General features: G+C 39.7%; 1 protein-coding gene and 1 long non-coding RNA gene across 3 annotated transcripts; one reads left to right on the forward strand and one right to left on the reverse strand.

Moving 5' to 3' along the window:
* Positions 1-2011: 2011 nt before the first annotated feature.
* LOC117504334 lies at positions 2012-2252 on the forward strand. The gene is made up of 2 exons (XR_004558768.1): positions 2012-2101; positions 2170-2252. It is a non-coding gene; the product is annotated as an uncharacterized LOC117504334 (long non-coding RNA).
* On the reverse strand, positions 2157-15225 carry slc37a3 (solute carrier family 37 member 3). 2 transcript variants are annotated; one of them, XR_004558767.1, is made up of 15 exons: positions 15149-15225; positions 13673-13917; positions 11704-11818; positions 11357-11449; positions 10798-10881; positions 10069-10214; positions 8008-8104; positions 7838-7922; positions 7521-7711; positions 7288-7429; positions 6325-6426; positions 5285-5484; positions 4413-4478; positions 2229-2372; positions 2157-2179 (listed from the first exon to the last, which is right to left on the reverse strand). XR_004558767.1 is itself a non-coding variant. In XM_034163769.1 (14 exons), the coding sequence occupies exons 2-14, from the start codon at positions 13747-13749 to the stop codon at positions 2280-2282; spliced, it is 1491 nt and encodes a 496-aa protein (XP_034019660.1). In that variant the 5' UTR covers positions 13750-13917; positions 15149-15225; the 3' UTR covers positions 2161-2279. The 2 variants fall into 2 exon arrangements, 1 of the variants encoding a protein (XP_034019660.1); XM_034163769.1 differs by having other exon boundaries at positions 2161-2372.
* Positions 15226-15229: the final 4 nt, after the last annotated feature.

Genomic DNA, 15229 nt, shown 5'->3' on the forward strand with positions numbered 1-15229 from the left:
GGCATGGGCAACTTACACATCTGTGATGGCACCATCAATGCTAAAAGGTACATCCAGGTTTTGGAGCAACACATGCTGCCATCCAAGCAACATCTTTTTCAGGGATGTACCTGCTTATTTCAACAAGACAATGCCAAGACACATTCTGCACGTTTTACAACAGCGTGGCTTTGTAATAAGAGTGCAGTTGAAGAGGATTTGCAAATCATTGTATTCAGTTTTATTTACATTTTACATAATGTCCCAACTTCACTGGAATTGGGGTTGTACAACGTTCCACATTTCAGAAACTCAATGTTGATCACAGCCATTTAAGTTCTATTAATGCCATCAGAATTTTTGTGCCTGTTTGTACACCTGTGTGTCTACAATATCTTCCACTGCATATTAACTTATTTTGTTTTACTTGTTTGTATGGCGTTATTCTAAATTCACCCCTCTTTTTTTGGCCATAGCCAACACATTGACAAACTCTTTGCACTATTTATAACATCGCTGACAACTTTTTTTTTCATGCCACAAAATGGGAAGTTACTGAAAAGTAGAATTACAGATTTTAAGTGGGTTAGACAATGTCAAGATGGACCTATTAAGCATCATTGATCAAGCATATTTAGTTTCTTAATTTACCTGCTGCAGCTACATTATTTTATTTTTTTAAGTTTGTCAGCATGAATGTATAACAATCTTTGTATACCTTTTTTGTTTTTTTTTAAACTGTAAATAAATACTGGTCTGTTTATCCTCTGCAACACAGAAAATGTGTATTTGTATTGGGTAAGAATCATATTTTATACTTGTATAGAAAATGTAAGATTCCCCATTTGCTGGCTTGGTGTACTGTTGCCTGTCATTGTGTTGAGTCATATACTATGCGCTCAAAATAACATTGCACTAAATCACACTGACATAAAACACATTTTAATTTGAAATCCATTTTCCTTCATTTAAGCAGCAGGATAAGTTTACAATTTGAGAGAATCTTACCTTTAACACTCAGCTACACAACTTTATCTGTTAGCATAAGGAACCATTATGACTATCTTATGAAATGACAGTGTTAGAGAGAGAGAGAAAAAAAAAAAACACACTCAGATGTGGAAAACAACTTACACATTAAAAAGTAAAAACCCAAAGTGAAAGAGGGAAATTGGAATGAAAGGTCAATACCAAAAGACAGTGAAATGTTCCCATCCTATTATGTAAAGGTGTATTACAGCTAAACTCAAACTATACACACACACACCTGTTAGTTTATAAAAAAAAAAGAAAAAAAAAATGCACCAATGTGCATTGGTTCAGATTTTAACAATGCATGACTGAATAAAGAAAGTTCTTTTTCATCATCTCTGCCAAAGCTAAAAAGCCTTGTTGTAGACTTGATAGTAAAATTTTAGAACAATCTCACCTCAGACTGTTTACATGTTTGTACCACTGACTGCATGTTCCCACACATTTGTGCAAGTGCTCTGTTGTTTTTGAAGAGGAAAAGGTTCTAAAGTTTCACACACAAAAACACAAGTGATTTTAAAAACCTGAACCATCAATTCAATGACAAAATCCTGAATAAACCCAAAACAGATAAACAGTACATCCCAACAAAAAAAAAAAAAACTACACCCCTCCTCTGCACAATTTCAACCTTGAAATCATTACAAGCATGCTAGATGCAACTGTCAGTATTTTAAAACAAAAACAACAATAAATATAAGACATTATACAGTTAGATTTCACATTCTTCAGGCACTACTGAGCTTCAAATATTTCCATAAGACCTTGTAATTAATAAAGAATAACCGGATTCATTCAGCAAACCCAAGTACATTAACAAGTGTTTACAACTAGGACTAAAATACACACTTTACTACATTCCTTGATGGTTGTACAGGAGACAATTTTAGACTTGTCTGACACGTCGCCCATCATGCACTTTGGCCTCGGTACCCCAGTGTGCAAAACCTCAGCGCTGCACAGTCACAATTTAGGCTTTGAGTGAGTGGATAAGACTGTAGCGTTGTGCGCAAAGGCGTGGACCCGCGGGTGTTTCACAGACTCACGCTAGAAAGTCATCGGGTTGAAAGGTGCTCCTTTCTTACTCCAGGTCATTGTGCCTGTATCAGAAACAGCATCCGGTGAATGTTTCTGCGTGTAGAAACTTTCTTACTCCAGGTCATTGTGCCTGTATCAGAAACAGCATCCGGTGAATGTTTCTGCGTGTAGAAACTCACCTAAAGAATATTCAGGAACGAAAACAATACAGCTGACAGACGCTTCGACTTTCATAGCTGGTGACAGCGCAGTCGCCTCTCTCTCCACATGGCACGGACCTCACTGACGATTAAAGGAATGATGAACACAATGCTGCCCCCTGTCTGAAACACACAGACACCACAACAAGTCAATTCACAAACTGGAAATAGTTTATTTAAAAAAAAAAAAATTATATATATATATATATATATATATATATATATATATATATATATATATATATATATATATATGCACTGCAGAACCTGCATATTGACCTTGATCACTCCAAACAAATCCTAAGCCAGCATCCCGATCATGTCCAAAATTCAGTGGAGTCTTCTGTACTCTAATTTAATCTGTGGTGCAAAATTGGTGGGAAGTAATTTTCCCCTAATCCTTCAAAGCCTATATAAAGTGAATTCTTGATCCAGAATCTAGATCACCTCCAAAATATAATTGAGTCTTCCCTGGCCTAATATCCATCTGTGGTGAAAATTTCATCAAAATCCGTGCAGTAGTTTTGACGTAATCCTGCTAAGGTAAATGCTGATGATATTATTACATCCTTGGCAGACGTAAATATTCGTTATGGAATTCCCCCCAGGTAAATATGTTCTCTTCAATAAAATAAGCTGTAATTTGCAACAAGTTTTTTCTTGGATTTCAGTAGAAACTAAATTGTCAATTTTGTGAAATTTGAATGCCTATACGAGGTCTGTCAATAAAGTATAGGTCCTTTTTATTTTTTTCAAAAACTATATGGATTTCATTCATATGTTTTTACGTCAGACATGCTTGAACCCTCGTGCGCATGCGTGAGTTTTTCCACGCCTGTCGGTGACGTCATTCGCCTGTGAGCACTCCTTGTGGGAGGAGTCGTCCAGCCCCTTGTCAGAATTCCTTTGTCTGAGAAGTTGCTGAGAGACTGGCGCTTTGTTTGATCAAAATTTTTTCTAAACCTGTGAGACACATCGAAGTGGACACGGTTCGAAAAATTAAGCTGGTTTTCAGTGAAAATTATAACGGCGATACTGTCGCTTTAAGGACTTCCCACGGTGCGAGACGGCGTGCAGCGCTCCCAGGCGCCGTCGTCAGCCTGTTTCAAGCTGAAAACCTCCACATTTCAGGCTCTGTTGATCCAGGACGTCGTGAGAGAACAGAGAAGTTTCAGAAGAAGTCGGTTTCAGCATTATATCCGGATACTCCACTGTTAAAGGAGATTTTTTTAATGAAAGACGTGCAGACGGATTGCAGCGTCGGCTCGCAGCCGCCGCGACGCTCCGCCACAGGAAAAACACCTCCGTTGGAAGCCTTAAGGACAAGTTGGAACATGTCCAGCTGTTAAACAATTTCTCATATACTCACTCCACTGAAAGCCATCAAAAGCCGCCTGGATTTTACAAATGGTTATCAACACAGAGGTGTTTTTCCTGTGCCACCGCACTGCGCCGGCTGCGTCCCGACGCGCGGACCCGTCCAGTCTCTCAGCAACTTCTCAGACAAAGGAATTCCGACGAAGGGCTGGACGACTCCTCCCACAAGGAGTGCTCACAGGCGGATGACGTCACCGACAGGCGTGGAAAAACTCACGCATGTGCACGAGGGTTCAAGCATGTCTGACGTAAAAACATATGAATGAAATCCATATAGTTTTTGAAAAAAATTAAAAGGACCTATACTTTATTGACAGCCCTCGTACATCTTTAATTTATAACCCTAGTCACATTAAAACATTCTTAGCAATCAAGCCCTCAAATGTTCTACTTAACGTTAATTGTTATTTCTTTTGCAAGAAATCCTTTTTAGAAAAATATATCGTGGAAAGAAATAAAAGTTGCCAAAGAAGATAAAAAAAAAAAAAAAAGTCAAGCTCAAAACAGCAATAAAGGTACTCTGAAAAGTGGATCAATTCAAGATGAAACGACTAAAAAGCTTGAGTGCTAACAATATTCAATTATATGACTAAAGTTGTAAAAAAGTCAATTTGTCCTTATAGGAACACTCCAGGTTCATATTTTCCAATGCCTCGGCCCATGAAAAACATACAACACACACAGTAACACACAGCGCTAGCTGTGTCAGAAAGCACAACATTTATGACCCTGCAGCCACATCAATAAACATCCATAAGAATGAGAGGTCAGAATGAATCATCTTACCATTGCAACAAATAAGTAGAAAACGTACATCCAGCCCAGCCTGCTCTCAATCAACGACACCAGGTACTACATGATAAGACAGATGCACATTAAAGGTCAAAGGTCACTCTGGGTGACTGCATGCATTAATGTACTGCGTATCTTACACGTCCCCAAAGCAAGACTAAAATCCAACAGTCTCGAACTGATGTGTAATTTGTACGTGACTAATTTTGGGGAAAATGTAGATGTGATGTGCAAATATTGAAAAGTAAAATGCACCGACCGCTGTTCACCTTTGTAGTGCAGATACACACATTTATATTTTCAAGATGGCAAAATGACTCCAACTCATGCAACAAGTTGGTTTTTGAGCATAAAATTTACCATTTTGGAAAAATCTGCATGAAAGCTTTCACGGTTTCATTGGATTTTCCAGCAGTGACAAATGTTAAAAGATAATGTTGTTGCTTTGCAAGGTTTTGTGGAAGTCTGTGCTTCAAAGGATTCCAGTATAAGGAAATACAAAATCTACATGCTTGATGCCTCAATGCAAAACATGTATATAGAACCATGTGTATGTACCTTGACAGATACCTCAAAAACATTGATCTCATTTATTTTTTGATGATGGAGGTGGGGGCGCTATTTTCTATACAATATTTAAACAATTCCAATCATCATAATTTATATGTTCTTGTTCGCCAATTTTTTAAAATCAGTATTTTTATTTAATTAATTCTAATTAATTATTTTTCCATGTTTAATTGAGACTACAAATTTTATTATCCGATTTGAAAACACAGTTTTTGAGGACCACATTGGAAATAAGTGTTTATACTTTAATGTGTTATCAACACAGGTATGAATTTCCCCAAATAAATCTATCATACCTGTCCCGCAGCAGCTCCTATACTTCCAGTTCCATCCACTATGCCGGTGACAGTAGCCAGAGCCTCATGACTGCCCCTGATGGCCTCCTGTTTCCCCAGGTCAGCAGATATGGCAGAGCTGATCATATTGGAAGGACCGCCGATAAAGAAGCCCGTAGTAGCCAATAGCACGGCGTTTATCAGCTGGTCATTAGGCGAGCCTGACGGCAGCAGAGGGGAAACAAAAATGACTTAACTCTTACATAATGAGCCATGAGTCTGGTGCATGAACACAAACCTAATCAGCGGTATGCCTGCAAACCCAAACACTTGACTTGTTACTGTCTTGTGAAGTCAGACACTGAATGATCAAATCCCTGCTTTCCCTTTTGAACTGTGCAGTAGTCAAAGCAAACCTGCTGACTGTGCTGAAGAGAACAGACAGCAACAGCAAAAGTTGTAGAAAATATTAGAACAAGTAAGAGTGAATTTCAAAACCCTTTAAAAACACAATAAACGTCTAAATTAATTTGGCTTTTGACAGTTCAGGTTCACTGTGTTCATATTGATGGACAAACTGTTTCTCCTTGTCTAAGTTCTGGTTTTAGATGCTCTTTGACGATGTATCAAATGATAGATCTACACGTCAGTGCTGCAAAATAAAACCAAAATGTTTCTGGCACCCCCTTGTGGTTGGTTCAATACATCATTACTTCAGCATATTATATATATATATATATATATATATATATATATATATATATATATTTTTTTTTTTTCCTTCTTCTTCGACAAAGTATTTAAATGTTGGTGCAGATACCGATCAAGGAACAGAGCTCACCATCGATCATGTTCAAATGAAATTCACTTAAAAAGTTAAATTAACTGAATTATGCAAGGTAACTATAGAAGTAGCTAATTTAGTGATTCATTCTGTGCTCTCTCATCTACACACACACAGAATTTGATTTAAAACATGAAGTAAGAAATGTCAGCAGCAGACTGAACCTGGTTTGAGCTTCATTTTGTTTTTTTGTGAACAGACTCCAGTGTGCACTCACGGCTGTATCCCACCAGGGATCCCATCGCCACTGCCAGACTAACCGCCAGCACTGGTGCTCTTTTCCCCATCCAGTCTGAGATCAGGCCCTGAACGCTTCCGCCTGACAGAGAGACAAGACGACACACGAGAGATGGATAGAAGTTAAGAGGTTGTCAAGAAAACAGAGAAGCAGGCTGGCAAAAAATAAACACCAGCCACTTTCCATATGATCATAAACCATTAATATTTAAATTCTTTTATCTTTTGTGCTTCCCTGAAAGATCAGCTGTTTCTGCAGCCACTTTCCATATGATCATAAACCATTAATGTTTAAATTATTTTATCTTTTGTGCTTCCCTGAAAGATCAGCTGTTTCTGCAACAGCATATTTACAATTGCATACACAGCTCATCTATAAAACTGGTTGTGGAGAGCAAAGTCTGAATTAGTATGTGGTTGGTTGTTTAATTCCTGCATTGAATTATTCTACCATTAAATTGTAACATATTAACAACTCCAAATGCACTGTCCCATGTATGGCAGTGAAAGCCAAGGACTTCGACAGAGACACGGGCGGCAGAAGTGGCTCCTCTGCTGCAGGGTCTCCAATCAATGTAGAGAAATGAACACTTTCCCGATAAACACCCTCAAAACAACAGCCGCTCTGAAGGACCAATAAGGAAACGATTAAGCAAACAGGTTACTGATGATGGTGGATTAAATAATTTAACGATTCTTTACAAGAACTGACTTTCGACAACCAACCCTACTCCCCAGGGAGGTGTTCCAGGCACATCCAATGGGAGGAGACCCCAGGAAAGACCCAGGACTAGGTGGAGAGATTATAGCGCCACATTGGCCTGAGAATGCCATGGGATCCACCAGTCACAGGTGCTTAATGTAGCCCGGAAAAGTAAGCAGTTGAAGATGAGTGAGTTAGCAAACAGTTTGTTCATAGAAATTTTACTTATCCCCCCCCTACCGATAATTCCTCCGACGTCGTACCACACAGACAGGCGGTCCGCCTGGGCCTCCTTCCACTTGTATTTGTTACTTAGGTAGAAAGGAAGCCAGAAGAAGAAGGAATAGTTGACCAGCTTCAGACAAGCATAAGCCAGCGAATACTGTACAACAAACAGAAACAGTGTAGAGAGAGGGAAAAACAAATCAGGACTGTAGAGATATTTGCACAGGTTTCTGGTGCATCACACTCACAGGCAAAACTCCAGGGAGACAGAAGGCTTGGAAGAAGCCGATGGCTTGAGAGGGCTCGTCCTGAGGTCCGTCTTGCTCTGAATCATTCCACTGTGTCTCACACACGTCCTCCTCATCACTCATCAGAGGTTTGTGGCTGTCTGTGTCCGTCTCTGCTGACTTAAGTCCTGATTCCATCTCCACACTTAGACCTGAGACACATGCGCACGGTGACAGTGTGACATTATTGCGGTTTATAGTGCAATAAGGTCACATGGTGGGGGGGGGTACTGCTGCACTGAATTCAGACATCTTCCTAACGAGTGCTTTGCGCTTACCGACTTCTTTCGGGGAGGTGAGCAAGCCGAAGAACACAATGACCCCACCGGCAAACTGCACCCCCGAGGTCATCAGGAAGGCGTACTGCACACACCAAACCATGGCACATTATGTCAGCTTTGACAAGCCGAGAACGTGATGGGACAGGTGCCAATAAAGAGTGTCTCACCTCGTAGCCACACTTAAGTACACTCGAAGCCAGAAAGGCACCCAGAATGTTGCCAACAGAAGCACAAGCGCTCCACAGGCCAAACACGAAGCCTCGTCTGGAAAATGACACGGGCGATGTTATAAATATAAGAACTAACGTTAGTGTTCGTAATAAAAAGTACTGTCACAAGGCTTACTGACTTGCTATTTGTACAGCCAGAAATTACAACCCCTGGCAATAATTATGGAATCACCGGCCTCGGACGATGTTCATTCAGTTGTTTAATTTTGTAGAAAAAAAGCAGATCACAGACATGACACAAAACTAAAGTCATTTCAAATGGCAACTTTCTGGCTTTAAGAAACACTATAAGAAATCAGGAAAAATAATTGTGGCAGTCAGTAACGGTTACTTTTTTAGACCAAGCAGAGGGAAAAAATATGGAATCACTCAATTCTGAGGAATAAATTATGGAATCACCCTGTAAATTTTCATCCCCAAAACTAACACCTGCATCAAATCAGATCTGCTCGTTAGTCTGCATCTAAAAAGGAGTGATCACACCTTGGAGAGCTGTTGCACCAAGTGGACTGACATGAATCATGGCTCTAACACGAGAGATGTCAATTGAAACAAAGGAAAGGATTATCAAACTCTTAAAAGAGGGTAAATCGTCAGACAATGTTGCAAAAGATGTTGGTTGTTCACAGTCAGCTGTGTCTAAACTCTGGACCAAATACAAACAACATGGGAAGGTTGTTAAAGGCAAACATACTGATAGACCAAGGAAGACATCAAAACATCAAGACAGAAAACTTAAAGCAATATGTCTCAAAAATTGAAAATGTACAACAAAACAAATGAGGAACGAATGGGAGGAAACTGGAGTTAACGTCTGTGACCGAACTGTAAGAAACCGCCTAAAGGAAATGGGATTTACATACAGAAAAGCTAAACGAAAGCCATCAACACCTAAACAGAAAAAAATAAGGTTACAATGGGCTTAGGAAAATCAATCGTGGACTGTGGATGACTGGATGAAAGTCATATTCAGTGATGAATCTCGAATCTGCATTGGGCAAGGTAATGATGCTGGAACTTTTGTTTGGTGCCGTTCCAATGAGATTTATAAAGAAGAGAACCTGAAGAGAACATGTAAATTTCCACAGTCATTGATGATATGGGGCTGCATGTCAGGTAAAGGCACTGGGGAGATGACTGTCATTACATCATCAATAAATGCACAAGTTTACGTTGATATTTTGGACACTTTTCTTATCCCATCAATTGAAAGGATGTTTGGGGATGATGAAATCATTTTTCAAAATGATAATGCATCTTGCCATAGAGCAAAAACTGTGAAAACATTCCTTGCAAAAAGACACATAGGGTCAATGTCATGGCTTGCAAATAGTCCGGATCTTAATCCAATTGAAAATCTTTGGTGGAAGTTGAAGAAAATGGTCCATGACAAGGCTCCAACCTGCAAAGCTGATCTGGCAACAGCAATCACAGAAAGTTGGAGCCAGATTGATGAAGAGTACTGTTTGTCACTCATTAAGTCCATGCCTCAGAGACTGCAAGCTGTTATAAAAGCCAGAGGTGGTGCAACAAAATACTAGTGATGTGTTGGAGCGTTCTTTGTTTTTCATGATTCCATATTTTTTTCCCTCAGAATTGAGTGATTCCATATTTTTTTCCCTCTGCTTGGTCTAAAAAAAAGTAACCGTTACTGACTGCCACAATTTTTTTTCTTGATTTCTTATAGTGTTTCTTAAAGCCAGAAAGTTGCCATTTGAAATGACTTTAGTTTTGTGTCATGTCTGTGATCTGCTTTTTTTTCTACAAAATTAAACAACTGAATGAACGTCCTCTGAGGCCGATGATTCCATAATTTTTGCCAGGGGTTATATGTTTACACTCTCTGCTGCTGCTGCAGAAAGTCAAGTGTTTTGGCATGAGGACCAGTGAATGGGTGTCAGGGGTGAAAATGTTCTTGACATATCCTCACATAAAAATAACACTGTTAGCTAAATGCACATTCTGTGTAACCACCTTCCACAGATGCATAACACGTACCCTGACTTGCTGAACCAGTTTCCCATGACAGCGACCACGCAGGGCCAGACGGCGGACTGCAGTAGGCCATTCAGCACCCACAGGCCACAGTACAGGTAGATGTTGTAGAAGTGGAGCCATTCTGTCACAGTACCGAATAAAAACTCCTGCAAACACAGGCAGCTGAAGTTATATTTTATGTCTTCCCTCTGAATATTTCAGGGCTAGCAAAGGCAGCCTTAAACTTAGCTCAACCACAACATCAATGGGGGTGCTTCACACTGGCCTGAGAATGCCATTCGTGGCATCATTAGTGGTCAAATGAAATAAATTTAGGCACCACTGAGATCTGAACTCTAATTTCGCACCAACAATGCTAAATATTAGACCACAGAGCCTTCTGTACAGCCAGTTCCCACGTGATGTATCTATATCGTGTACAATTACTCAGAGTTGGCCAGATGAAGAACACCCTCAAGGACGTAGGTGCATCTGTGTCAAACTTCACAAGGTATAATCAGAGTAAATGCAGAGTGGTTTATCATAGGATGCAAATGTTTGTTCAGCCCCCAAAAAGGGGAAGGTTAGATTACGGTAGTTGGCACAGTTCTACATCAGGAATTGGACACCAACATAAATGCTGCTGAAAGCCACACTATTCAACCCTCTTTTGTGTCAAGCAAACACTAGGGAAAGAAAAAAAAAAAAAAAAAAAAAAAAAAAAAAAGTCAACACAAGGTGTGCACTCACCACTACAGCAGAGCCACAGAGGCCAAAGCAGAGTACGTAACGTAGGTTCACTCTGTCCCCAATGATCCCACTCAAATATAGACCCTGGGTGTGCGGACCAAAAAAGAAAAGAGAAAAGCACAGCAAGGAAAAATTACAATAGTGATGCAGACTCACACAGCTTCAATAACAAAACAAAAACCGCTGATTGGTGTGGCTACGGCACTGACGCAAAAGCTTCTGTGCACTTCACAAACAATACCGGGGTTCAGCATATTGCACAGGGATATTTCAACACAATCCTTTGGATAATGCAGATATGCCAACCTTTCAAACAGTTACAGTCACAGAAATTTAGCAGGAATCACTGACTGACTCCATTAATCCTATTATATATTCATTGGGAAAATGACAATTAATTGAATTCATTTTTAGGCAATTTCTTTCCCATCTATGATAAATTCCACATTTATCATAGATGGTATTTTGACTACAAACTTTATCTGATTTTAAGACACAGCTTGGAACAAAGGTGCACAATGTAACTTTTTAAAAAAAGGAAATTGTATTTATTTCTCACCACAGCATATGAGAAGAGGAAGATGGAGTCCAGAGCGCCAAGGAACAGCGTCGCCTGCTTTTCATCTTCAAACAGATGATTGTCTTCCCATCTCTGTGACAAAAAGAGAAAACATTTCTAACTACAGATCCTTCAGTTAACTGCAACAAAGGACTCTTATTTAAATGTTAGCCAGTGGCAAAGTCTGCTTCAGTCACCTGCTGCTTCTTATAAGCGTGGGATCATCCATTCCAAAGTGAATAGTGTCAACTAATCTGGACTAAACTGAGGCAATACTATTATCATTAATGCAATCATTATGTTACACACACGATGCATCACCCTGTCTTGTGTTTTACTGTCAGTACCTCTGTTGGTGAGAAAGCAGGGAAACTGTCATTCTGGATGGACGGTGTCCACTGGGCTGAGATGCTCACTTTCACATTGCTGAATGTCTTCCTGGATGCATGCAGCAACACATAACTGCCCAGAGAGAATCAACGTTTACTTAGCAAAAGCAAGTAAAAGCAACAAGAATATGATTGACATAGTCAGTGAAGCCGCTTAGGCTGAAGAGGCCAAAGTTCTTAATTCACACTTGTTTAGTCAAAGGAACAAATAGAGTTCCTCTGCAAAAACAAAATCAAAGTCAAAGTCAAAATTTGCTGAAAACTGTGGTTTTTTTATTGTTCTTGTGACCAGGTGAAATCAATCCTAGTGTAAATAATGTTTATTTATTTATCGCTGTTGAGATAAAAGGCAGTTAACAGTATGCTAGTGTTACAAAAATCTAGATTTACTGATTTTTTTTTTGGGGGGGGGGGGGGGGGGGGAGGGGGGGGGGGGGGGGGGGGGGGGGGGGGGGGGGGGGGGGGGGGCAAACCAGACAAATCCATAGGTACATTTTTGGCAGAAACAGACAGGTTCATATAAACCACCAGAAATGAGAAGAATACATTTAAAATGTGTGGGATGATACATCTCCAAGTCACTAGTGGTGAATCAGCAGGATTCACCAGCATTAAGGCACTTTAGTGACCCTCGGGTCACCCTAGTGACCTGGGTGACCTCACTGAACTCAACAACCTCAAGGGAATAAACTGTGATGTTCAAAAACAACACCGCAAAAACTGCAAGCTGTATTCCATCTATTTCATTCAGGTCACTAAATGGTACTACTGTGGATGGCTGAATGGATTTTTAATATATTTTTTTTCAGCTTTGCGAAACTTGGCTGACAGTATTTACTGGAATTTTCTAAGCAGCCTGTTTATGACTGTGGCTATCGATTTTTGCTAAAAACAGGATTTAAACATTGAAAAGTATGCAACACAAATAGCAACATGGCAAGTTTAGGTGGTGAAGATGATTATGTGCTTTTTGCAAATGAACTCTTCTAATTCAATTTTATGTGTTTTAAATGTCTTTTTGGACTCTGTCTGATAGGTTTGGTGCTTAAGATGAATGGAAAAATAGTTTATGAAGCTATTCATGCCAAAGCAAGCTACGAGGGTAGGCTGAAAAGTTCTAAGGCTCACTATAATGCAGTTAGTGCATTACTTCTTCATGGGAAGCCTTAGAACTTTTCAGCCTACCCTCTACATTTTAAAATGTAGAGGATAAACATTCAAGGGTAGTTTTTTATTGGTCCATTTATGATAGCAGCATTTCATCATCAGCACGAAGGGTTAGACATATGGCACTGTGTTATTTTCTATAATAACCATTATTGTTCTTATTGTCTTGGGTCTAAAAAGTCAAAGTGGCTGAATTTAGAAGAAGCAGTGCAACGACTGACTATACCGAATGTGGGCCAAGGCAAGGGGGCTACAAATGATAAATATGACTGGTGTAATACTGTTTGCATTTGGTAGTATTCAAGATTTATCTTTTTGCGCAGCACAAAATGTGAAACATGTTCGCCTTTTGTAAACCACAGCCCACATCAGGCAAGGGTACAGGCATAGCTTAGTGCTTCCATATTTTAGAGATCTAATGATTTTAGCCACCAGATTTTACATGGCAGTATGGGGTCAGTCACGCACACCAGGCCTGCACAATGATTTTCTCTCTTTGAAAACTGTTTTCTGAAATTCTATTGGAAATCAATATACAGAGCACAGGATATCTTAACAGTGCCTGACCTATGTTAAACTTGCACCTTAAACCTTTGACCTATTCTGCAAATGAACTCCTCAACTCCCCATATCTACTTAGCAGCCTCGGACAGGTTTAGTGTCAAAAGGTTATCTAGAAACTCCCAGAGATACATTTAAGATGCTAAACAGCTCAAACCAGTTTGAGAACAACCTTTAAAACAGGATGTGCCCAGTTTACCTAAAGAAGGTGAGGAGGAAGACAGCCAGATGATGATAAGTGTACTGTGACAGGCAGCCACAGCATGAGGGAGGCATCACAGGGAGTGGCTGTGTGGAGGATGAGGAGGCGGAGGTAGTCAAAAATAAGGAAGGTGTTGTTGAGGTTCTTTGGGGGTAACACCCACTGGGCAGGAAAGGAAGCACAGCTACAATGTCCCACTGTATCAAACAGGATTGGCACTTCACAACAGTGACAAGAAGTCTCTGTGTGGAAAAAGAGGAAGCAGATGTTAAAATGTTGATCTGCACTAATATCGATCAATAATGAATTACTACAGAGGCCATATGGAGAAAAAAAAACACCCTATTTTTAAAATCTAGTTTATATGGTTGAGGTTTCATTCTGAAAATCCACAAAACTCCAAATTTTCTATTTCTCTCCATGCAAGAAGTAACTATGACACTATAAAAAACAAAACAAACAAAAACTGGTGATGCAACAGATAAACTATGCATTATTCACAGGCTCTCCAGCCATATAAACATGAAAAAGCAGCCTTGGCGACCCCAAGTGCAAACAAGGGAGCAGCCAAAGGGACTTACTTTACATGCCTCATGAATTCCAAATAGGGCAGCATGATAATAGTAAACCTAAGACACACAGTAATATTGATTGCACAAAGTTTCAGGTGTTAAAAATTCATTAATTCTCATTGTCATCATTATGTGAAAAATGACTTTAAAATGTCTTCAAAAGTGGAAGAAAATAATTATGTGGAAATTATGTGGATTAGTTTGCCAACACGAATTGGAAGTACAAAGGAAAGGTCACATCATTATCCATTCTTTAATTTTTTTTTTTTTTTTTAACTTTCCAGTTCAGTATATTTCATCCTACACTTGGTCTCGTAGTAGACATTTGTGTTTTTCCTTGCGGCGGCTGCTGCCTGGCCTCAGCTATGGCATGTCTGGTTCAAGTGCAAAAATCAGAAACATATTTTAAAACCCACTTCGACTGTCTTCAGAACACATTTGAGCCATCACAGCAGTTTGCCAAAATCGGCTGTTAAAGGCAGCTGAATCTAAAGTTACCAGCAAACCTGGCTGATGAATTCGACAAATAAAAGTCAAACTCTGTGATGTTTTTGGCAGTTGTTCTCTTCCCCCCTCTTTTTCACAAATTAGATCGCAGAACAATCAACCAGTGTTCATCCCAGGATGAACTGCTTCAGATCTCCTTCGCTTGATTAGTTTTGAGTTCGTTGTTCACAGTAAATCCTTATTTTGTATTTATTTTTGTTGAAGAAACGCGCGATTCCAAATGCCTTCAAGAAACAGAGCTAGCTAGTGACACGGCACATCTCAATAATGCATTCTGAACTGTGACAAAAACATCGAGAAAGAAAGCCAAAGAAAATACCAGTGAACGCCCAAACGACCGTTACAATTATGAACACATATAAATAAGCCGAATAAAACCAAAAAACGTCCTTACCTTTCTCTTCAGATGTTACTTAGCTAGCTTGGCTCCGGTGCGGTTATCATCTGTTTATTGATTGCGGTCGCGACGCGTCAC

The sequence above is a fragment of the Thalassophryne amazonica genome, chromosome 22, assembly GCF_902500255.1.
Source record: "Thalassophryne amazonica chromosome 22, fThaAma1.1, whole genome shotgun sequence".
NCBI lineage: Eukaryota > Metazoa > Chordata > Actinopteri > Batrachoidiformes > Batrachoididae > Thalassophryne > Thalassophryne amazonica.

Bases quoted from the DNA above. Each gene is read 5' to 3' on its own strand.
- slc37a3 (XM_034163769.1), bottom strand. From the start codon at position 13,749: ATGCCTCCCTCATGCTGTGGCTGCCTGTCACAGTACACTTATCATCAT. The intron at 10,215-10,797 runs GTGAGTGCACAC...CTGTGTTTGCAG, and splicing joins TCTGTGGCTCTGCTGTAGTG to GAGTTTTTATTCGGTACTGT. The intron at 7,712-7,837 runs GTAAGCGCAAAG...CATGTGTCTCAG, and splicing joins CACCTCCCCGAAAGAAGTCG to GTCTAAGTGTGGAGATGGAA.